The sequence below is a fragment of the Natrix helvetica genome, assembly GCF_964273705.1.
Source record: "Natrix helvetica genome assembly, chromosome: 16".
Taxonomy (NCBI): Eukaryota; Metazoa; Chordata; class Lepidosauria; order Squamata; family Natricidae; genus Natrix; species Natrix helvetica.
The window spans coordinates 6,075,754-6,100,823 of record NC_138563.1 but is presented as its reverse complement, the minus strand read 5'-3'; the positions used below and the strand labels follow the sequence as shown (position 1 = coordinate 6,100,823).

General features: G+C 47.1%; 1 protein-coding gene across 1 annotated transcript; it reads right to left on the bottom strand.

Moving 5' to 3' along the window:
* Positions 1-13,525: 13,525 nt before the first annotated feature.
* CFL1 (cofilin 1) lies at positions 13,526-23,968 on the bottom strand. Its single transcript, XM_081968288.1, has 4 exons — positions 23,777-23,968; positions 18,839-19,146; positions 17,149-17,225; positions 13,526-14,504 (listed from the first exon to the last, which is right to left on the bottom strand). Exons 1-4 carry the CDS (start codon positions 23,777-23,779, stop codon positions 14,392-14,394), a joined length of 501 nt encoding a protein of 166 aa, XP_081824414.1. The 5' UTR covers positions 23,780-23,968; the 3' UTR covers positions 13,526-14,391.
* Between the last annotated feature and the right edge of the window lie 1,102 nt (positions 23,969-25,070).

Below are 25,070 nucleotides of genomic sequence, written 5' to 3'. Positions count from 1 at the left end.
GGTTGGCCAGGACGGAGAGGAGAGAGAAAGGAAGAAAGTGTTGGCTCTCCAAAAAGTTTGGGTGTCTTTAAAAAAGGGAGAAGGCGAGGAGGCCAAATGGATCAAGATAAGGAAGGGTGGGGGGAGGTTTGCTTGGCTGGTCCTTCAACTTCTTTTTAAATGATCTAAAATGAAGATAAATGTTAATGTTAGTATGCAAAATATACAGTGGTGGCCAAAATTGTGGAAACCTTTTGGGAAAAGTGTATTTTCGAGGTTTGATGGCTAATAGCATCACTTTTTTTGGAGTAGTACCATAAAATTGGGACGCGGTGGCTCAGGCGCTGAGCTTGCCGATCAGGAAAAGGTCGCCAGTTCGGCGGTTCGAATCTCTAGCGCCACGTAATGGAATGAGCTCCCGTGACTTGTCCCAGCTTCTGCCAACCTAGCAGTTCGAAAGCAGGTAAAAAATGCAAGTAGAAAAATAGGAACCTCCTTTGGTGGGAAGAGAACAGCGTTCCGTGCGTCTTCGGCGTTGAGTTATGCCGGCCACATGACCACGGAGACGTCTTCGGACAGCGCTGGCTCTTCAGCTTTGAAACGGAGATGAGCACCGCCCTCTAGAGTCGGGAACGGCTAGGACAGATGTGCGAGGGGAACCTTTACCTTTGCCATACAATTATATAATCAATGGAAAGATAATTTAATTTAATCAAGAATGTAATGCAACGACTTGTTCAATTATCTGTATTCTATGAAAAGTTATAGCCAAATAACCAGGAAAAGGAAGCACAACTTGCTTAGGTTGATCTCAGGTAGATTTCTTTCATTTCCTTCGCATTATAACAGCTGCAGAACTAAAAGTCTTGGTTCACTCCATGGGAAGACATTGCAAGGCCTGTAATTCATGCTACAGGTTACCCAACTAAGTGGTAACTAACATGGTGATAATTTTTGTATGTCTCATTTTTCTATGGTGATAATTTTTGTATATCTCATTTTTTCTATGGTGCTCATTTTATGTGTTTCACTTTTCTTCTTTATAACTGCTATTCTGATAGCAAATCCTTCATAAAAGCTTTTGCATTACATTCTTCATTAAATTATCTTTCAAGAAAGACAACTCACTTACTTGGGGACACTCCCTCTCTCTCCCAGCGCCACACAGCTCAAAGGACTGTTGTTGTGGGGGGGAAACCGAAGTGTATTGGATGAGTTTGCTACCTTGAATTATTTGTAAAAACCATAAAGGCGGGATACCAATAAATAAATAAACAAATACATTTTTCAGCCGGCCTTGGAGAGCAGGAAAATTAAAAAAAAAACTGTCAAATGACTACGGCAGCGTCTGGAATCTGAGATGCACTGGAGGAAGGCATGAGTGCAAGTTTGCATGGTGAGGTCGCACGGATCGAGGCACGGTAGTGAAAAGTTAACACTGAATTTTTCACCGCTCGATTTTTTAAAATTATTTTTTATTTGTGAAGGCCGGGTGGGGGGGAAGTGAGACTTTTGCATACTGTTCCAGAGGAAAGTGGAAGCTGGTTTTTTTTTCTTCCTCTTAGAAAAATAAACACACTTCATTCCTTGGGGATGGTGAGAGCCGAGAGTTGCACACTCAAACCTGGGACATTTCCCAGTTCCACCCTTGGAAAAAAAAAAAAACTGCAGCAAGCCAGAAGGTCACAGGATGCGCGTGTGTGTGTGTGTATGTATATGTGTATGTATGTATGTATGTATGTATGTATGTGTGTGTGTGTGTGTGTGTATGTATGTATGTATGTGTGTGTGTATATATATATATATATATATATATATATATATATATATATATATATATATATATATATATATATATATATATATATATAATGTGTGTGTTTGTGTTGTATTTGTGCTAATATATATACACATACATGCATGCATGCATACATACATACATGCATACATACATACATCTACGAGATATATATATATATATATATTCGTCAATTTTCAGGGGTGTAGGTATGCTGGTCTTGTTGTATTTGGGTCTTTTCCCATATAAGATTGAGATTGTCTTGGCAATGTTTCGACAAGGTCTCACTCGCCATCTTCAGGCTGGGTTTTGGGCTTAAAATGTGATCGGAGCTGCCGTCTTTCTATAAATCTTGGTTTGTGTGTGTGGAGTGCTAGTGTTGTTTCAGTAAGTGGATTGATTGGTTGTGTGGTTGTATCATGATTGGTAGATTGGTGCTGATTGGTGTTGGCTGTGTGTCCGTTGTTGTTTCGTGTTGTAACGGCCTGGGTGGTGGGTGGGGCTCGTTTGTTGGCTGGTTTCCAGATATCTGATTCATGTTGTGGAGGTGTTTCTGTGTTTCGATAGCTTCTATAATTATTCTCTTGTTGAAGTGTTCAGTTTTGGAGATTAACCTGGTTCCTTCAAAATTAATTTCATGTCCTGTAGCTTTAAGGTGCTGGAAAAGGGAGGAAGTTTTTTTCTTTTTTTCTTACTGCGTTCTTGTGTTCTGCGATGCTTTGCGTTTATTCTCCTGTTCGTTTGTCCTATGTATGTTGCAGGGCAGATTTTCCATGGTATTTCATAGACTCCTTGGTTTTCTAGCTGGATTTTGTCTTTGGGGTTTCTTAAGATGTTGGCTATTTTTGGGGCAGTGTTGAAGGCTGTCTTGATATTGTGTTTGTGGAGAATTTTGCTGGTTTTATCTGTGGTGCCTTTGATGTAAGGGAGGAGGGCGATGCCATTGTCCTGTTCTGTGTCTTGATTTTTTGGGGGAGTCTCCTTTTGGATTAGGTTGGTGATTGTTTTTCTTTGGAATCCGTTGGAGATTAATATGTTTGTGAGAGTGCGTAATTCAGTTTTCAGGTGGTCTTTGTCGGCTAGGCATTTGGTTCTAGAGAGGAGGGTCTTGGCTACAGAGTTGATCTGTGCAGGGTGGTGATGGGATTGTGTGTTTAAGTAGCGGTTTGTGTGGTTTTTTTCTGGTAGATGGTGTGTCTTAGGGAGCCATTGGGTTTTTTGTAGATTAGGATGTCCAGAAAGGGAAGTTGGTTGTTTGCTTCTATTTCCATGGTGAATTGTATTTTGGGGTGTAGGCTGTTGAGATGTGTGAGGAAGTTGTCCAGTTTTTCTTTCCCGTGTGGCCAAATCACAAAAGTGTCATCAACATACCTAAGAGTTTGGGTTTGTGTCCAGATTTATATACATACAGACATACATACATGAGTGGAGGAGAAAGGGTTATTGCTGGAAATTGCAGAATTTTATTCCTGGATCTATTTTTTATTATTTTTTAAAGGGGTTTAATCCGCCCTCTGGTGGCCCAGGAGGCAAATTGCAACTCACCTATTTTTGACCTATTTTATTTTGGGGTTTTTTTTTTTAATGTATTTTTAAGTTAAATGGTAATATGTGCTAGTCGTTCCCGACTCTAGGGGGCGGTGCTCATCTCCGTTCCAAAACCGAAGAGCCAGCGTTGTCCAAAGACGTCTCCGTGGTCATGTGGCCGGCATGATTCAATGCCAAAGGCACATGGAACGCTGTTCCCTTCCCACCAAAGGTGGTTCCTATTTTTCTACTTGCATTTTTAACATGCTTTCGAACTGCTAGGTTGGCAGAAGCTGGGACAAGTCACGGGAGCTCACTTCCTTACGCGGCGCTTGGGATTTGAACCGCCGAACTGCCGACCTTTCTGATCGACAAGCTCAGCGTCTTAGCCACTGAGCCACCGCATCCCTAAGACTGAACATATTCAGCCCCAAATTTGGAATTTCTTTTAACCCAGCCACATCCATTCTGGATGAGAGTCCCTTCCAAATCAATTAATCTGTTAATCTGAACTGGGCCTGGCTAGTCTAGGGAAGAGAAGGAGCAGGGGAGACAAGAGAGCACCTTCCAATATTTGAGGGGCTGCCACAGAGAGGAGGAAGGGGGTCAAGCTATTCTCCAAAGCCACTGAAGGCCAGAGAAGGAAGAATGGATGGAAACTGAACAAGGAGAGATTCAACCTGGAAATAAAGGAGGAATTTCCTGACAGGGAGAAAAATCAACGCATGGAACAGAAGTTGCCTTTGGAAGTTGTGGGAGCTTCATCCCTGGAGGCTTTCAAGAAGAGACTGGGCTGCCCTCTGTCAGAAATGGTGTAGGGCCTCCTGCTTGGGCAGGGGGGTTGGACTAGATGACCTCCAAGGTCCCTTCCAACTCTTTTCATCTGTTTTCTGTTAATATCTGGGTGGGTGGCTGGCTGGGTGACTTTTATCCTGAAATTTATTGTTTCAGATGGCAATAAATAATGATAACCTTTGTAGGAACTGATTCTTATCTTAAGCTATGTGACCTGCAACTAAATGAGCTCATCCCACACGAAATACGATTCCGCCTTGTTGTTTTCAGTTCATCACGGGGGCAACTTCTGCTAAGCTGTTCTTTCAGCTACAGTTATGAAATCATTATACAGATAGTCCTCGACTTATGACCACAGTGGGGAGCAGAATTTCCGTGGCTAAGCCAGACGGTCATTAAGGAAGTCCCGTCCCCCCCAATTTGCTACTCTCTTTACAAGGGGTTTTAAAGCAAAGCGCTGAAGTTGTTGAGTGAAACGCACGGTCGTTAAGCAAATCCAATTTCCTCCATCAGGGGAAGCCCATCTGGGAAGGTGACCAATGGAGATCACATGAACACCCCCCCCCCACCGGGACGCGGCTGCCATCATAAACACAGGCAGTCCTCAACTTACAGCAGTTTATTTACTGACCGTTCAAAGATATAATGTCATGAAACAAAAGGGACTTAGGATCATTTTTCACATTTACGACACTTGCAGTATCCTCACGGTCAGATGATGAAAATTCCAGCCATCTTAAAAGCACACTGGATGTGGAATTCTGGGAGTTGAAGATCACACATGTTTCTCAGGCTTAGCAATTCTAACATGTGTGAGCTTCAACTCCCAGAATTCCCCAGCCAACAAGTTTTAAGATGGACTTCATCTCCCAGAATTCCCCAGCCAACAGGTTTTAAGATAGATGGACTTTAATTCCCAGAATTCCCCATCCAGATGCTTTAAGATAGATGGACTTTAATTCCCAGAATTCCCCATCCAGATGCTTTAAGATAGATGGACTTTAATTCCCAGAATTCCCCATCCAGATGCTTTAAGATAGATGGACTTTAATTCCCAGAATTCCCCATCCAGATGCTTTAAGATAGATGGACTTCCACTCCCACAATCCCCCAGCCAGCATGCTTTAAAATGGGTGGACTTGGGTGTCATGCTGGCTGGGAATTCTGGGAGTTGAAGTCCCTGCCTCTCCAAGCTGCAAAGGTTCAGAAAGCACCCTGTACTAACCAAACCCACAAACCAGGTAACTTAACCAAGCACTGGATTGTTGCTGAGCAGAATTGCCATGGGTTTGCCCTAACCTGGTTAAGTTCACCGTGCAAACTTTCTTCAGAAAGCAACCAAAGGCAGCGAAGAACAAAGAGGAGCTCAGGGCAATTGTGCGATCCTATCTCTTTCCTACTGATACGAGAACTGCACAGTCAGCTTTGCACGGGTAGAAAAACAACAATTATTCTCATTTCTCAGCTTTGCCAAGCCAGCTGGTTATCCTTGACAAAGAGTGTTGCGCTTCTTCTGTTTGCAATCGCACAACTTTCCTTCTAATCTAGGCGTTGCCTCTATTTGCAGCAGAATCTTTTGGGGGGTGATCTAATTGTCCAATTTCGCAAAAAAACCCGTAGCTCTAGAAAAATGTGCTTTAAAAAAAAACACACACCGAACAACCAAAACAAAAACTGCCCACTTGGTGTAAAGGTAAAGGTTCCCCTCGCACGTATATGCTAGTCGTTCCCGACTCTAGGGGGCGGTGCTCATCCCCGTTTCAAAGCCGAAGAGCCAGCGCTGTCCGAAGACGTCTCCGTGGTCATGTGACCGGCATGACTCAACGCCAAAGGCGCACGGAACGCTGTTCCCTTCCCACCAAAGGTGGTCCCTATTTGTCTACTTGCATTTTTAATGTGCTTTCGAACTGCTAGGTTGGCAGAAGCTGGGACAAGTCACGGGGGCTCACTCCGTTATACGGCGCTAGGGATTCGAAACGCTGAACTGCCGACCTTTTTGGTCAACAAGCTCAGCGTCTTAGCCACTGAGCCACCGTGTCTCTTGGTTTATTCCCTGTTTATTGTTGGTTTTTTAAAAAAAATATTAATGCATAATGCATTAAACTGCCCAGTGTCACCTTGTAGGGAAGAGGGACAATTTAGAAATGGAATAAATCATCATCCTCTCTTAACGACACCATAATCCCTTGCAGGGTGAAGTCCGGGCAACTGAATGGAGCTGAACATTTAGTGGCTGGATGCCCTACCTGTCGTCAATGAGGAGTTTTGTTCAGCAGATAAATTCTCATGGAGCCCAGAGAGAGAAATATCTGCCTCTACCTAGGATCGAACTCACAGCCCCCTGATTCTGAGGCGAGAGCTCCACCTCTAGGCCACTGCACCACTCTTTGAAAAATGGAATAAATAAATCAATACAAATAATTCTCCCAAATTTTTTGGAGCCGCTTGACGACAGCTGTGGAAATCAGGGGAAGCAAGAAAGCGAGCTAAGCACGACAGGAATCAAACACTGGCTGAGTTCACACATTTCAGGCGGTCCTCGAACTGACGGCGGTGCGATTATCCATATCGTTGTGTCCAAGTCTTGGCGATTCTCTGGGCCAGCTCTGTCCCCATTTTCCGATCTATTTTTTTTAAAAAAATAGATTTGGAAGGGACCTTGTAAGCCATCCAGTCGAGCCCCAATCCCAAGCAAGAGACCGTATTGTTGTTGTTAGTTGCGAAGTGGTGTCCGACCCATTGGGACCCCATGGACAACGTTCCTCCAGGCCTTCCTGTCCTCTCCCATCCCCTGGAGTCCATTTAAGCTCAGACCGGCTGCTTTGGTGACTCCATCCAGCCCCCTCATTCTCTGCCGTCCCCTTCTTCTTCTTTTACCTTCCATCATTCCCAGCATCTTCTCCAGGGAGTCCTTCTTCCTTCTCATCAGGTGGCCAAAGTCTTTGAGTTTCCCCTTCAGGATCTGGCCTTCTAAAGAGCAGCCAGGGTGGATCTCCTCTAAGACTGACCGGTTGGATGGCCTTGCAGTCCAAGGGACTCAATGCAGGAGTCTTCTCCAGCACCAGAGTTCAAAGGCCTCCATTCTTTGGTGCTCAGCCTTCCTCATGGTCCAACCTTCACAGCCATCCGTTGCAACTGGGAAAACCAGAGCCTTGGCTAGACGCACTTTTGATTGGCAGGGTGATGTTTGCCTTATTTGTATTTAAATAAAAATAAATAAACTTTAAAAAGAGCACATTTAGTGGTTGAGTTTGGATGTGTAGCTCTTTTGCATATCCCGCAAGAGGGCAGCAGAACACAAATTTTGAGCCACGGATGAGGTCACTTCCTTAAATTTCAATTAATTCCTACATTTTTCACACCGGAGAACTGCAATTCGCCTCCACGCTCCTGCTAGACACCTCTTCGATACATATATTTTGCATCCAAAGGCTACAGATATTTGAGTCTCCCTCCCGGGGAGCAGGGGGACAGAGGAGGGAAGAACTCTGTGCATGCTCTGGTGCACCCTCTAAACATTTTTTGTTTACTTTATCTTTTTTTTTTTTTAAAGGAACACCCCGGGTTTTTCCGTGGGCCCATTGGCGGTGCGTGACTCATGTGAGAAACTCAGCTGCAGAGAACAGAATCTGACATACAACGTCGAGAGAGAAACCAATTTAGGTTGGGGAGGCTTTGACCACGAGCTCAGGACAAAGCGAGGGGAAAGGAAGTGGATTCTTTCAACACCGCGTTTATTCTGAGCGGGGCGAGATGCCCTAAAATGGAGATTTGATTGAGGCGAAAGCCGATACACCTCTTTTTCCCCCCATCACTTTAGCAAAGGAGTTAGCGTGGGAACGACAAAACACGAGGCCTGAGTCAACTCGCAGGCAGAAGAACAAAGAGTAGGAAGGGAACACAGGAGGTCTTCTAGATCAACCCCCTGCTCAGAATACAGAACGGAGTGCAGAAAATAAAACTTCAGCAACAGGATTGTCAATGCCTGGAATGCACTAGCTGCCACTGGGGTTTCTTCCCCAAACCCCCAAAACTTCAACCTTAGACTGTCTAATGCCAACCTCATCCCCATTCCTAAGAGGTCTTTAAGGGGAGCGCATAAGCACACCAGGGTGCCTACCGTCCCTGTCCTAGTATTCCTCTGTATTCATATCCATTTCGTCTATTCATAATCATGTTTATACATATATCTGTTATCTAATTCATGCTTGACAAAATAAATAAAATAAAATAGCAAGAGTTGGAAGGGACCTTGGAGGTCTTCTAGTCCATCCCCCTGCTCAAGCAGGAGACCCCACGCCATTCCAGACAAATGGTTGTCCAATCTCTTCTTAAAATCCTCCAGTGTTGGAGCATCCAATTTCTAGTGGCAAGCTGTTCCACTGGTGAATTGTTCTCCCCATCAGGAAATTTCTCCTTAATCCTTAAAGTTGCTTCTCTCCTTGATTAGTGTCCATCCGTTGTTTCCTGTCCTGCCTTCAGGGGGCTTTGGAGAATAGGCTGACCCCCCCCCCCGCCTCTACCACATCTAGCATCAGGGTCTGCTTAATCCTGGTTTCCCGAAGAAGCTGCAATGAGTTCAAACAACACACGAAACCCTGCAGCAAGTTATAGGAACTGTTATGAAAGTATGACGTCAGCGTGAAACAGGGATGATTAATTATTATTATTTTTGCAAAGCTGAATTCCAACGGGAATTTCCAGGCTGGCGAATGAGCGGCAGGAAAATAACCTTACTCATGAGATTGTTATGATTATTATAGCTTTCAAAGGGCTGGCTTGCTTAAGTCCCTTGAGCTAATCGATTTCGCTAAAGAGGAAACAGTGAGGTCATGTAGCCTACCCCGCAGGGCTGTGGTGGGTAGGAGTTGCCCACTTGTATTGAGGGCACTGAATAACAGAATGCAGAATAATAAAGAGTTGGAAGGGAGATTGGAGGTCTTCTAGTCCAACCCCCTGCTCAAGCAAGAGACCCTATGCCCATTTCAGACCAGTCTTTTCTTAAAAACCTCCAACTTCTGGTGGCAAGCTGTTCCACTGATTAATTGTTCTATCAGGAAGTTTCTCCTTAATTCTAAATTGCTTCTCTCCTTGATTAGTTTCCATCTCTTGTTCCTTGTCCTGCCTTCAGGTGTTTTGGCGAATAGGCTGACCCCCTCTTTTCTGTGACAGCTGCTCAAATATTAGAAGACACCTTATCATATCACCTCTAAATCTTTCCTTCCTTAGGCTAAACATACTGATAGATTCACAATAAGGCATCTCGTACTATCTTGTAGAAGTTTGCATTTACTACATTTTTTCCCCCTTGACCAGATAAATTTGGATACCATTTTATTTAGTTGTTCAAAAAAAAGTTTTTCTCTAATTTAATCGGTTTTGTTTGGAAAAGATAAAGTAGTTTGGGTAGTACATTCATTTTGATATTTTAAATTCTGCCAAATTAGTGATATCTGTAGTATTAGTCCAATTGTCCAGATCTTTTTGTATTTGTTGTAGCAATTTATTGTAGCTGTCTTATTTTATTGGAATACATTTTGCCAATAACCATATTCCCAAGTATTTAATTTTCTTGGCTCTTGAAACTCCCAATTTCTCCTCCAGCTCTTCGTTTTGTCTTTTGGTTAGATTCTCAGTTAATATTCCTTCGTTAGGCTGATAGATTCAAGATAAGGCAGCTCTAGTAAATTGGTTGAACTCAATGCATGCCACCAAGTGAACTGGATATCAAAGTGGGAAAAGACAGGAATCCAAAGGTTTTTTTTTTAACCAACAAATAAGCCACAAAATAATCCCATTATTGGAGTAGTTTGTTCTGCCTACAGTAATATATCAGAATGCTAAATCAGTATGCTGATTTAGCTTGCCTATTTATCAAAGCTGTGTTTGCCTCATCAGTTTATTGAACAAACCATGATTGGCTGGGGCTGCATGTTATGCCTACCCAAAACTTAAATCATCCACATTAAGCATTTAGTGCAATGTATAAGAATTCCTTTCTTTGTTGTTGTTAGTTGCGAAGTCGTGTCTGACCCATCGCGACCCCATGGACAATGTTCCTCGAGGCCTTCCTGTCCTGTGCCATCCTCTGGAGTCCATTTAAGCTCACGCCGACTGCTTCGGTGTTTCTATCCATCCACCTCCTTCTCTGTTGTCCCCTTCTTCTTCGTTTGCCCTCCATCGTTCCCAGCATGAGGCTCTTCTCCAGGGAGTCCGTCCTTCTCCCTGGTGGCCAAAGCCTTTGAGTTTCCTCTTCAGGATCTGGCCTTGTCAAGAGCAGCCAGGGTTGATCTCCTCTAGGACTGACCAGTTGGATGGCTTTGCAGTCCAAGGGACTCAGTGCAGGAGTCTTCTCCAGCACCAGAGTTCAAAGGCCTCCATTCTTTGGCGCTCAGCCTTCCTTATGCTCCAACCTTCACAGCCATCCATTGCAACTGGGAAAACCATCGCCTTGACTAGATGCCCTTTTGATTGGCAGGGTGATGTCTCTGCTTTTTAGGATGCTGTCTAGATTTGCCATCACTTTCCTCCCCAGGAGCAAGCCTCTTTTAATTTCTTGGCTGCAGTCCCCATCTGGTGTGAGCCCAGGAAAATAAAATCTGTTACTACCTTTCTTACCTTCCTTTTTAAAGCCACTTTGCGCTGTCCGAAATATATAATTCATTTGTTTCCCATTTCATTTGTGTGCTCGAACTTCTTCCCATCAAACGCACAAGCCTTTGCAGTTTATGAAAGTCTAATGAAATAGCCAAGCGATAATTGCTAAGCATTTCCAGACCTCCAGACTCCTTATTTAAATGGGATTGTTTGCCCTAGGAATTATTCCACCTCGTTAAATGCAACCTATCCTTCAGACCAGCAGTCACCAACTGACGGTCCATGGACCACGGATGGTCTGCGAGAAAATGGTGGTGGTCCTTAGAAAAGTTATTTGATTTTTTTATATTGCACTAAATACTATTTATCTTTTTTTAAAAAAAAAATCATGTTAGCAGGATTTAAAATTATGAGGTCTGGAAGGTTGGTGACTTCAGACTATGGAAAGGACTGGTGAACTCGAGGCCTACATCGCAGGATGGTTGAGAAGATAGAACGGAGAAGAACATTTTGGAATAGTTCAGTGTTTACGAATGTGAAGGTGAGCAGTTGAGAGAATATTGGGTAGAGACTTCGGTCAATCCAGAGACATTAGGGGAGGAATTCTGGAGGAGGAGGAGGAAGGTCCTTGGTGCTGTCGTTTCATGACCCAACTAAGGAACATCATCAGTGCTAGAAGAGTGGAGTTTGGGAAGGCAGGGGAGGAGGAAGAGGTAGTAGTGGAGGAGGAACATCTGTGGGGTTCCTTGGTGCTCTCCAGCTTGGTGGTTTTCTTGCAGACGTTTCATGACCCAACTAGGTAACGTCATCAATGCTAGAAGGGAGAGAGTTGTGCCGGGAGGACGACGAAAACTACAGGGTTCTTTTTTTTTTAATTGTCCAAATTTTATTGATTTTAGAAGTTTTTCAGGGAAAAAGGGTTAAAAGGTTATAGAACATTTTGACAGCTGCATCGTGCGGAGGGGGGAGAAGCCCCCCCCAGGTCTCACAACTTTTACAAACAAAAATAGAAAAATATCAACATTTACATAGATATTAGCAGTTTTTTGAGTTTAACACAAAATCATCAGTATGTTTCAATCATTTTGTTTTATATCACTTCCATAAAGGTACATTGTAACAACAAAGACTACAGGGTTCTTAATGCCCTCTTGAGCTTAGTGGTTTTCTTGCAGACGTTTCACGACCAAACTAGGTAACGTCATCAGGGCTAGAAAGAAGGGGAGTTGCTCATTCAATCACGGATGATGTTACCTAGTTTGGTCGTGAAACGTCTGCAAGAAAACTCAAAAGAGAGCACTAAGGACCTTTCGGTTCAAAGATATTCCCTTCTGAAGGGAGATGTCCAGACCAGCCTTGAGAGGCGGGATTTCTTCCTGCAGGGATTGCCGGCGGTTTCCATTCCAAGGGCATCATCAGGATGGGCAGACCGAGCTTCTCCTCTTCTGGTGCCTCGCTGCCGTACCAGGTGGAACCGACAGGCTGCGCCAAGGTGATTCAGCTCCAGGCTGCCCGAGGTGCCATGAATGATCCCAGATTGCAGGGCCCCACCCAGGCAGGACTTTGGTCTCACCTGGTGAGGCTGCAGGAAACGGATTAGCCGCACCCAAAAGGAGACGAAAGCAGGTAGGCGGAGTGTTGACGGCATTCCCAGAACTGAGATTATTTCAATCAGGATCAGGGTCTAATCAGGGTCAGTCCCTGGGAGACTCTGCCATGAGTCACGCCAGGCTAAGGAACCCACCTTTCGCAAATAGAAAGGGTGGCTCTGACCAGCCACGACTCTGTAGTGGCCCGCCAGCGGCGCGGGCAGTCGATTCGGACATTGAGGAGGAACCTGGGCCATCCTGGAGTCTGGGGAAGGCTCTGTGTCGGAGGCAGAGAGGGGGCCAGAGCCGTCCGACAGTTATCAGCTGCCTTCGGAGTCAGACATCAGCTGGAGCCTGTTCCCAGCAGGCGCATGCGCAGAGTTGCCAGACTCGAAGGGAAGAGCTAAAGAACAGGGGCCAACTTGGGAGTAAAGCCACAGGGGGATGATGAATGGCCCCTCCCATAGGGAATAAAAGAGGAGCGACAGGGGAGTGGAGTTTGCAGGAGACCATTAGTTCGCTTAATGGGTTCCTGACTATGAGACTCCTTGCCAAGTTCTGCAGACATTGACCTGGCAGCTCTCCAAGGCAGAGAAGGTCTGTGACCATAAATCCTCCTTTGAAAGACTTTGCTGGATGTGAAGGAGCAGAATTCACTGGAAATTTTTGTCGGGTTTTTGTTGGGACCAGGAGTTTGCTTCATGCTCTTGGGAAGCTTCAGTCAGAACATTTAGAAGTCCCCGGTGTTTCGCCTCCATTTTCCTTCCTTGCCATTTAACCACGTTAAGTTAGTTTAGTCTGTTCTGGTACACTTGTCACTGGCCCTGCCACTCTTTTGCCGCTGTCACTAAGAGAAGGGGTGCAGTAACCAGGTTTGCGGAAGCGGCCTCCACAAGGCCATTCAAAGCCGGGCATGTCGTCCCCCAGGACGTCTGCGCTTGCGTTTAAATATTTTCAGGGGCTTATTTTAGCGCATGCGCTCAAAAGCCCGATTGGGCTTATTATCCGGGGAGGTCTTATTTTCGGGGAAACAGGGTAGCACTGATGATGTTCCCTAGTTGGGTCATGAAACGTCTGCAAGGAAACCCCCAAGCTCAGAGAGCCCCAATGACGCCACCATTCAACAAGTTATTTCCCTCCATCAACAAAGAGATTAACCCACCCTGGATTTCGACGGCGGCCTCTCCCCGCCCCGCCAAAAAAAAAAGCCGGAGCAAATAAAACCGGGCGAGACGCCAAGTTAGAATTTTTTTTTTATTACTGAATTCAGGTTCTTGGTGGTGCTGCTTCCATAAAGTTTTGTTAATTCCACCCCCAACGTAGAGATGGGTGCAACTGTTTTTCCACAATATTTTATTTGTACACGGTACTACAGACAAGCACAGAGCTACTATGGCAGTAGTAAGGGGAGGGAGAGGAAGAGGACGAGGAGGTCATCACAGGGTGGAAGGCGGGGGGGGGGGGGAGCGGGCAGGACCGCAGTTGCCATTCCACGCTTTCTCGAAAAAAACAAACACGCCTACAAAGACCCATTATTATTATTATTATTTTTAAAAAAACACCTTTTCTTTTTGTACACACTTGGAAAAACGGACCGATTCTGGAAATTAAGGTCCTTGTTGATCCCAACCATTGGCTGCTTACCTCCACACACACCCCCCGACTCTTTAGAGGAGGAGGAGGAGAACTGGAGGACGCAGGTGGACCAAAGTAAACCAAGGAAGAGGGTGAGGAATGGAGACCCTCACCCCACCTTTAGGAATGTCACCTCAAGGGTTTGAAAAGGGGGGGGGGAGGAAAGAGAGGGAAGGAAGGAAAGTAGAGGGGGGGGGAAGGAAAGAAATAAGCTGTAGCACGTTTGGCAAATTTGAACAGCAGGCTGCAAGCCAGCTGCTGAGACAGGGAGAGAGAGAGAGAGAGAGAGAGAGAGAGAAAGCACCAGGCTAGGGAAGATGAGAAGGCAGGAAAAAAATAATAATAATTGGAATGGAACTGAGAAAAGGAAGGAAACCCCCACCCCAACCCCCAACAGTAGCATGGGGCCATTAACATGGAAGCTCCAGAGTCACTGGCACGACAGGGGACCCGGGAAGGGGAGGGGGGGTCTCACACGGGCTTGCCCTCCAAGCTGATGACGCAGCTGCCTCCCAGCTTTTCCGCTAGACTCTGGCGGTCTTTAATGTCTTCTAGGCCGTTTGCTTGCCATTCGTGCTTGATCCCTGCGAGGGAGAGAGAGAGAGAGAGAGAGAGAGAAAGAGAGAGAGAGAGAGGAAGGTGAGATTTGAGGGGGTTGTCCCCACTCCGGCCCCTAAGGCTGGTTCTTCAGTTTTGTTGGGACTCATACAGCTGGAAGGGAGTTCGATGCTAGGTAGAGGCAGGTCTTTCTGTCTGGGCACGATGAGAATAGATCAGCTGAACAAAACTCCTCATTGGCGACAGGAATGGCATCGGGCCATTCAAACACTCTGCTAGCTCCATTCAGCTGCCCAGACTCCACCCCGATGCAAGGGATTGTGGGGTCGTTAGATGATGATGATGATACAGCTGGAAGGGACCTCGGAGGTCTTCTAGTCCCACCTCGCTGCTGAAGGCAGGATACCAGGGACGGGCAATTTATTTTCCCAAGGGGGTGTGTGAGAAACTGGAACAGAGCACCACACCGATAGGGCTGAGATGGTATGTAGGCATACATGTATGCACATATACTAAATTGTATTTTTAAAAAAATACCAGTGTCTTTCATAAAAGCAATCCATGCAGACCAGGTATATTAAATTATAAAAAAACAATTAGCAGTGCCCTTCATAACAAAAGTAATCCATGCTTTTAGATCAGATAGGGAGAGCTGTAGGGCTGCATGTAGCCTGAGGCCGTAAAAATGCTTTTTTTAATTTATTTATTTATTTTTACTAAAAGTACTTTTACTAAAAACTAAAAGTACAGGTAGTCAAAGTTACGACAGTTCATTGAGTGGCCGTTCAGTTAGAACAGCAGTTTAAAAACGTGAGCAATGATCATTTAAAAAAAAAAAATACTTATGGTCCGCTGTAGTATCCCTATGATCAAAATTGAGGCACTTGGCAACTCATATTTATGACAGTGGTCATGTGATCCCCCTTTTGCGAACCTCTGACAAGCAGAGTCAACAGGGAAGCGATTCATTTAACAACCAAGTTGCTAACCTAACAATGGCAGGGATTCACTTAACAACTGGGGCAAGAGAGGTCGGAAAAAAAGAGCCATTTGACCAATGTTACTTCGCAATAGAAATGTTGGGCTCAATTGTGGTCATAAGTTGAGGAGTACCTGTGAACCATGCAAGTCAGTCAGGACTGGACAGGGACAAGCCAAAGGGCCAGATTTGACCAGCGAGGCGTAAAATACCCAGCTGTGCCTTATAATACTGTTATCTCCGATCCCTCACTGGCTGCTGACCTTTTCTTTCTGCCCCCCCCCCCCACCCCCAATAGCAGAGAACAGAATCCTGGATGCAGAAAATTAATTTAAATGCTGGAAAAACAAATATTTTGACATGCCCCCTTTTCCTACCAAGTCACATACACCCCGATATTTGCACTGGGAGATTAAACTGCTGGGGGAAAAGGGGAGACTGATGTACCCCAGAATCCCCCCCCACCAGAACTGGAGGAGCCAATCAGACAGGTAGAAAAGGGGGGTGGGGGTGTTGAAAAGACCCAAATTTGCTGTACAGCTAGTCCTCGACGTATGACAACTGGGACCAGGAATTTCCACAACTAAGCAAGGCCACTGCTAAGCAAGCTGTGCCCCATTCTATGATTCTTGCCACAGTGGTTAACCCCGTGGCTGCAAAGTGAACTGCGCAGTCGTTAAGCGAACCTGGCTTCAACCCACTTTGTCGGAATCCACGGACAGTGATCACTGCAGCCTTGGGCCCACGCAACAGTTGTAAATAAATTATAAACACAGTGTGTGCCAAGCACCCGAATTGTGCAACTGCACGATGGGATGAGAGGACTGGCACTTAAGTGACTTCAAATGCCGGTGTCATTTTCGGACGGTCGCTAAGCGAATGTTTATAAGTCGAGGACTACTTGCAGTAGCCGTTCAACCTGGGGTGGGGAGGAAAGTAAGATGGGTGGGATGCTAGAAGACCCCTGAACTTTGGGGAAAACGGCCGATTCAGAATTAGGTCTTTTTCAGTTCTATCCCAGAACCCTTTCTAAAATTAGGGGGTTTAAAAGTCCAGAGGGATCAGCCCAATTTGGGATATTACAGGTAGTCCTCGACTTATGACCACAATGGAGTCTCCAAATTTATGACATTATATTGAGAAAGCTCTGCCCCGTTTTACGACTTTTCTTGCCGCCGTTGTTAAGGGTAACATCGCATTTGTTAATAACGCCGGTTGTTAAGTGAACCTTGGCTTCCCCATTGACTCGGCTTGTCCGAGGGTCGCAAAAGGGGATCGCGGGACGAAATATGAGTTCCTTTGCCAAGGGTCCAAATTTTTGATCAGGTGACCAAGGGGAGGAAATGCAAATGTGTGGAAAAAAAGGTCCCGAGGCACTTTTCTTCAGTGCCGTCACAACTTCAAACGGTCACTAAATGAACTGTTGTAACGTGAAGGCGACCTGTATTTCATTCAACTTGCTTCCTATTTCTAACTGCAGGCGTTGAGCCTCCCTCCAGCCAATGGGGAGCAGCAGAGAACTTTCTCACACTGGGCATTTGTCAAGTAAGATGCCAACATGCCCAGGGAGAGATCGATTTGAGGGCAAGTCATGACGATGGGCATTCAGCTGGGTCATCCTGGGCCCCCAGACAGAAGCCTGGTGGGTACAAACCCTGCCTCCACCTGTGCTGACACCTGCCAGCTCTCACCTGGAAATTTCTTCTTGAGGGCATCCTTGGAGCTGGCGTAGATCATCTTGCTCTTCAAAGGAGCGCTCTCGGGCGCCCTGCAGGGAGAGAGAGAGGTGGTTTCACACACCGGGTATGTTACTGTCTCCTCCCCCACCACCAATACACTGCCAGTTTGCATTTCATCTAGTGTTTTATGCTACCCGTATCTCCCTAGGCGAGAGTCGTTCCTGTAGTGATGCCATGGAAGAAGCAGGGTTTTCAAAAAGATGCAGAGGTCATTCATTAATAAATCCCCCAAATAGCAATAGCAATTAAGACTTATATGCCACTTCATAATGCTTTACAGCCCTAGGTGGTTTACAGAGTCAGCCTCTTGCCCTCAACAATCCGGGTCCTCATTTTACCGATCTCGGAAGGACAGAAAGGTGAGTCAATCTTGAGCTGGTCAGACTCAAACTCCAGGCAGTGGGCAGAGTTTGGTTGCAATATTGCATTCTAACCACTGGGAAGGAAGGAAGGGCAGTGGTATATATAGACTTATATACCACTTCACAGTGTTTTACAGCCCTCTCTAAACAGTTACGGGTCAGCCTCTTGCCCCCAGCAATCTGGGTCCTCATTTTACCCACCTCAGAAGGATGGAAGACTGACTCAACCTCAATTTGGTCAGGATCAAACTGCTGGCAGTCAGCAGAATTAGCCTGCAATGCTGCACTCAAATGGGGACAATTCTCAGTAGTCCTTCACTTGTGCCCTACATCACCCACTAACCCAGCATGAGCCTTGCTGCTTGGGAGATGGAACACGGGGAGATGAGAAGCCTCGTAGCTGCCATCAAGAGGTGATGGGAGGCACACCTTTAAAATTAAATTGCTTATAGGAAGGCTGGAGGACAGCAGGATGTGGTTGAGGACCTTCCCCTTTTCAGGGAGGCCCCAACTGTGATGGATGAGAAGTTGCAAGCCAAGCCAGCCCCAGACACCCCCTGTCTCCAAGTCCTCAATTATACAGATCATCCCAAGTTAATTATTGTTTTCTCACCCCAGCTTAACACACTGGGAGTGAAGCAGCCGTCTAGAAGTCTATTCCCCAGTTACGGAGGTTGGGAGGAAGGGAGAGAGCAGGCAGGATAAGGGGCTTCCTTCCTACAGTGATTGTTAAGGGGGGCGGGGAGCGCAATCTCTCTCTCTCTCACACACACACACTCTTTGTAGCAATCTGGGAGGGGCAAGTCGTGGCCGTATCCCATCTCACTTGCTGATGGGAGGAAAATCACCTCCTTAATGGCACACAGCCAAGCAGCTTTGGTTACGGAAGGATGAAGCCAACAATTCAGACAAGAGGTTGGTAAAAAGGCGCCACTGAGAAAGGGGTCTTTAAAAGTGGAAAGGGGGGGAGGGATGGGATGGCAAGGAAGGAAGGAAGGGAAGAGAAAGGGAGAAAAGAAGGGAGTAGAGGAAGGAAGGATAAAGAGCAAGGAAGGGAAGAGAAAGAAAGCAAGGAAGGGGGAGGAAGTAAAGGAGATGGAGGGAGGGAGGAAAAAGAAAGAGGGAAGAGAAAGCAAAGAAGGAAGGAAGGAGAAAGGGAGGGAGGAGAAAGAGCAAGCAAGGAAGATGAAACAGGAAGGAGAAAGATGTAGAGGAAGGAAGAGAACAAGAAAGAGAGAAGGAAGGAAGAGAGAAGGAAGGAGCAGGGAAGGGGGCCTCACCAGAAGAGGAAGACAAGGTCTTCCTTTTTGCTCTCCTTGGTTTCGTAGGTGGCGTCATAGAGGGCGTAGCGACAGTCGCTGGGGGGCAGCATGGCGACGAAGTGCAGGTAGGGGTCATCGACGGTGTCTCCCAGGTCGCCCACCAGGATCTCCTTGCCGGCCTCCAGGATGATCTTCTTCTTGTCCTCGCTCAGGCAGAAGATGACGGCCTTCTTGCGCTTCTTCTGCTCTTCCTGGGGGGCGTGTTTGCGCACCTTCATGTCGTTGAACACTTGGATGACTTTGTCACAGACGGTGACCCCAGAGGCCTGAAAAAAAAAAGGGGGGGGAGAAACAAAGGGAGAAATGCTCAGCAACGGCCCCCCCCAACGAGATTGCCACAACCACAGGAAGTCCTCAACTTACAACAATAGAGCCCAGGATTTATGCTAAGTGGAGGCATTTATTAAGTGAGCTTTGCCCCATTTACAACATCTTTTAAGTGAATCACTGCAGGTGTTAAATTAGGCAACCAAGTCGGCTTTCCCTGTTGACTTTGCTCGTCAGAAGGTCGCAAAAGGGGGTCACTGCAACAGTCATAAATGCGAGTCAGGAGTCAAGCATCCCAAGACAGTGGGGATGCTGCAACTGTCATTAGCGTGAGCAAAAGGTCCAAAGTCACTTTTTCCAGTGCCATTCTAACTACGAACGGTCACTAAACCAAGTCAGGGACAACCTGTACTGAATGCACCAGCGCTGCTTCTCAACCTGGAAAACGGGTGGACTTCGACTCCCAGAATTCCCCAGCTAGGTTAGCCCTTCTTCCACCGTCCCCAGTGACTTACGACTAGTTTTCATACAACCACGGGGGCATGCCACAACCATGTGATCAAAACTCAGGCCCTTGGCAACTGACTTGTACTAATGACGGTTGTGGCATGGGGGTAGGTGGGTGGTGTCGCCTGATCGCCATTTGCAACCTTCCCAGCTGATTTCTGAGAAGCAACTGGGAAGCCACGTTCCCTTAAACACCTGTGGTGATTCACTTAACACCCACGGCAGAAAAAGGTTGTAAAATCAGACCTGACCCGCTTAATAAACATTCTTTGTTTAACAATGGAAATTCTAGCCTTGATCCCAAGTCGGTGACCCCTGTACAAGATTACGACAGGTAAGAAAGGAGTGGGAGATTCCAGGTACATGCTAAGTTTATCAGTCACCGTTTGTTAAATCAGGTTTGCCAACCACCAGATTCACATAATATGCTAAACTAGAAAGCACAGCTAAACAAACAAGTCACCAGGATGCTCTATTCTATTTTTGCACAATATTCTGATATTTGCCAGAAAGAAGAGGAGGTCCACCTATTCTCCAAAGCACCTGAAGGCAGGACAAGAAGCAACGGATGGAAACTAATCAAGGCAGAGAAGCAACTTAAGACTAAGGAAAATTTTCCTGAAAGCAAGGATAATTAATCAGTGGAACAACTTGCCACCAGAAGTTGTGGGTGCTCCATCACTGGTGGTTTTTACAAAAAGATTGGCAGCCATTTGTCCGGAATGATGTAGGATCTCCTGCTTGAGGAGGGGGTTGGACTAGAAGACCTCCAAGGTCCCTTCTGATTCTGGTATACCAAGACAAGGAACAGATTGCCACAAAAGGCTGTACCCACCCATCTCTGCAACCTCAGAGTGCAAACTCTGGCTGCAAAAAGGGAACTGAGTGAAGTCTCTCTGTAGAAGACCCATTTCAGGATGGCGGTTCGCACGACGTTAGGCTGGGCTTTTAAAGCAGGATTGGGTTATTCACTGTTTGGGGCAGGAGCCCAGCCAATTGTGGAACCAAGAAGCCAGAAAATAGGGTATGTGGGTTTCGGCATTGCATGTCGTGGCAGCTCTCCGCCCCAGGGGGAATAAAATCGTGATTACAGAGGCCAGGGAAAATTTGATGAGTCTGTTGAGGGGGGGAAAAACCAGCAGGATGAAAGGGACACCTTCTCCTCCAGCTGGCGGCATCAAAAGTCTCCAAGCTTTTCATTAAAAAGGAGGCCTTTCAGAAGGACACCGGCCGAAGAGGAAGCTCCCACCCTCGCGAGAAGAGCCATCCGGAGGCAAACTCAAGCTCCGACCAAAGAAGGCAGGAGAGCAAGGCGTGGCACCAGCCCAGAGAGAGAGAGAAAAGAAGGCAATCCCCCCCTTCCAGATTTCCTGGGAGGAATCGTAGCTTGCTGGGGAGGGGGGAAAAGTACAGGCCGAAAAGAGCAGGTGGCCAGAAGCTGCCAGATGGTGCTTGGGCTGCAGAAAGGGAAGTGGCGCCCTGCCGCAGAGAGGGGGGGATGGGGGGAGGCGAACGGGTGACTGCAAAGGAGAAATGTTCGAGGTGGAGGAAAAAAATTCAGGATTGCAGTTGGAAGCCGGGGGGGGGGGGGGGTAACCAACCATAGAACAGAGGGTTGGACGGGACTTTGGAGGTCTTCCAGTCCAACCCCTTACACAACCCAGAAGCAAAGGGGAGATGGAAAGAGGCAGCAAAAAAAAATTGGGGGGGGGGGAAGAGATCGAGCAAAGAGAAAGGCTGGGAAGCCCATCAGAAGAGACCACCCTAAGGGGGTCTTTTGGCAGGTTGGGGCAGGAGAGAAAGGGAGAGGGGCGAAGGTGTAGAAATATATATTGGAAATCGGAGGGGGGGGGCTTTCTGAAACAATAGTACAGGTAGATGGCATTCCATACTCTTTGTTTTCCTAAATACACCCCCAAACCCAAGCATTTATTGTCTCTTCCCGTATATGGATGTCGGAACGTGTGATTCCCCATTGCTAGCGGAGAATTGGGGAAGGACTCGTAGCGCTCACATCACACAGCGCAGGGCTACGGCCCTCAATTGTGACTGGGCCTACAGTTCCCATCATCCCCTGACCAGAAAGAAATCCCGAACGCAGCAGCCCATGTTCCTCTCCTGCCTCTCCATTGTACCGCACAAAGCCCTTTAGTGGCGCAGGCGTGCAAAGACACACAAGGGCCCATCCTTCTCAGCCATGTGTGGCCGGCGATAGTGAGCCCCTTGTCTTCCACCAGCCATCTTGGGGAGGGAGGCCAGTGAATCCCAGGGATGGGAGTAGGAAATGACTGTTGGAAGAAAGCATACACAGCACTTTGGGGTGTGTGCATGAACGCACCCCCAAAAGCCACCAGATTGCCCAAAAGCTGGCTAGCGTACTGGCCAAGGCGACAAAACCAGGCAAGAGAGAGAGAGAGAGAGAGAGAGAGAGAGAGAAATGGAGGGGGGGGATAATAGACCCCTTTCTCCCCATTTGAAAAGACCAAGGAGATGGAGGGGGGAATGAAGCACTGGGGGTTCAGAGTCTTTCCTGCTAATTGTGGGAGGGGGAGCAAGGCAAAAAAAAAAAACGGTAAAAAGAGGGTAACTGGGTCAGGAAATGAAAGCAAGCAGTAAATATGATTTGGGGGCGGATTCAGGTTTAGGGGGACCTTCCCCCCCAAGGGAGGAGGGGAAAGATGATAAGGAAAGGTAGGGGAGAAAGATGGGGTTGCATTTGGGGAGGGGGGGCGTGATGGGGTTGTAATTTGGCTTCTCCCCATTGCCAGGAAGGCGTTACCGAGAGCTGGGGGGGGGGGGGGGAGAAGGAAGCGTTTCTTCTAAGGTGGAGGGGGGGGGCACAGAGGAAGCCATGGGGATGCTTCATCACCCCCAAATTGGAAAAAACAGATCTGAGGGTGGGGGAGAAAAAGGCACTAAAGCTGATGGAGGGGTGTGTGCACAAAGGCTATGGGGAAACTCCTATAGCGCCCCTGATCTGCAAAGTGGGGGGGGGGGGAGAAAGGAGACCCCCCCACCTCCTAGAAACTGAGAGGAGTCCTCAAGAGGGGGGAGGAAGAATGTTCCTTTTAAGGTGAGGGGGGGCACAGAGGATACTTTCTGTCCCCTCATATTTGAGCGGGAGGAGACCCCCCCCAAAAAAAACAATTGGGGAGAAAAGGGGGTGGGAGAGAAAAGGCAGGGAGGAAGAAGATGGGAGGCACAGACACCCTTTAGCCCCTTGACTTGCAGGGGGGGGGAAAGAAAGGAAGACCCCCCCACAGAAACAGGGAGGAGTCCTCAATGGGGAGGGGGGAGAAGGAATCAATCTAAGGTGGGGGGGACACAGAGGATAACTTTATGTCCCCTCATATTTGGGGAGGAACCCCCCCCCCAAAAAAAATTGGGGAGAAAGGGCACTGAGGAAGATGGGGGGCAGAGACCCTTCATCCCCCTTACTTGCAGGGGGGGGAATAAACGAGACCCCCACACACAAATTGGGAGGGGTCCTCAATGAGGGGGAGGGGGGAAGAAGAACTCGTTCTTTCTAAGGTGGGGGGGCACATAAAAGATATCCACGTCCCCTCATATTTGGGGGACGACTCCCCAAAAATTGGGGAGAAAAGGGGGTGGGAGAGAGAAATGGCACCGAGGAAGAAGATGGAGGGGAGGCACAGACACCCTTCAGCCCCCTGACTTGCGGAGGGCGGGACGGGGAAAGACATCTTAGCATTGCTTAAAAAAAGATTTTGACCAAGTCCACAAAATATGCATGTAATATTGTAATACGTAACACTGTAAATAAAACATGAATTTAATTTAAAAAGAAAATTGGGAGGAGAAGCAGCTCTAAGGGAAGTGGGGGGGGGTGAAGAAAGGAGGGGGGAAAAGGGCATATAAAGGGAATATTGGGGGGGTCTTGAGCAGAAAAAAAAACCCGAGAATGAAACGAAGGAGAAATACCTCAGCAAAACCAAAATAGGGACCCCCCCACCTCATAGTGGGGGTGCAACGGCCTTCCCTCCCTCCGCCTCCCTGAGGAAGCCCCCACAAAATGGCGGCCGGGAGACAAGATGGCGGCCTAACGTGTGAGGAGGGGGGGATGCGTGTGTGGAGAGAGGGGGGCGAAGCGGCGAGCCTTACCATGGCGCCGGGCGGTTGAGGCGGCGGAGAGAAGGAAGAAGAGGACGACGAGGAGGAGGAGGAGGCGATGCTTTTCGGCAGTCCGGGCTGAAGCGGCAGGCGCGTCTCGGTCGCCTCGTCAGCTCCGCGGCGGCTTCGACTGGCGGTGCGCGACTGGCGAGGCCCGAAAGGAACTGCGGCCCCGCCCCGCCTTGGCCCTTCCGCTTTAAGGCACCGCCCGAGGAGGAGCCGCTTCCGGCCCGGTGCCGCGGAGCCTGTCGGGAAAGCGAGTCCAATTTCCCCACCACACCCACACAGTCCTGCTTCTCTTCTTTCTTATTGAATGGAGTTTTGGGCGGGGCGAAGGGAGCGCGTGCGGGCGCTCGTTGCCATAGCAACGGGAAGCCATTTCTCCCCCCCCCGACCGACGCTCGAGCCTTGTCATTCCCTTCATTCCCAGCCACACACACAAAAAGGCCAATTATTATTATTTTAAAAATAAAATCAATAATTCTGTATTAGTTCCGTCGGGGAATCACTAAAAACCAAATATGTCTTTTGTCCCGCGCCTGCCTCCTCGTGGGCTCTTGAAAAGGCTCATGGGAAATCCCGGGGCTATATGGGAAATGTAGTTTTTTAAAGACAGTGAAAAGGGAGGAAGAAGAGAAACAGGGGGAGAAAGCGATTTAATGAGACTTTTTATTTTTTTTAAGGGGGGAAGATGTCACCCGAGGCTTATTTTTGAAATTAAACGACTTTCCCGATTATATGACAATTTAATTCCCAAATCTTCATGTAAGACGCCCTGCTAAGCTTTTGCAGAACATTATAACTACTTTTTATCCCTTGCTAAATAATGCTTGATCTGATGCAAAGCCAACCTTACAGAAAAGGGTGGGGGGAATATTTTATTTTTCTCCCAGATCTTTGTTCACTTTTCCCCCCAACTTGATTTTGCAGGACTACTAGGAATAAGAACACAAAAGGGGGGGAGGCAGTTTCAAAAATCTTTTTTTTTTTAGCTTTAACAGATTAACAGAGTTGGAAGGAACCTTGTAGGTCATCTAGTCTAACCCCCGCTGCCCAAGCAGGAGACCCTACTACACCATTTCTGACAGATGGGAGTCCAGTCTCTTCTTGAAAAGCCTCCAGGGATGAAGCTCCCACAACTTCCAAAGGCAACTTTTGAGCGCATGGGGTTTTTTTTTTACATAAGAAAGATAAAAGTTACTTATTCTTTTCTTTATTTTCACATGAAAATCATTTTCGTCAACATTTGAGCCTAAGCAATGTCTTCTCTGCTTCAAAAAGCGGA

Bases quoted from the DNA above. Each gene is read 5' to 3' on its own strand.
- CFL1 (XM_081968288.1), bottom strand. The intron at 17,226-18,838 runs GTGAGGCCCCCT...CTCTCCCTGCAG, and splicing joins GACCTTGTCTTCCTCTTCTG to GGCGCCCGAGAGCGCTCCTT. The intron at 14,505-17,148 runs GTGAGAGCTGGC...TCTCCCTCGCAG, and splicing joins CCTCAAGAAGAAATTTCCAG to GGATCAAGCACGAATGGCAA.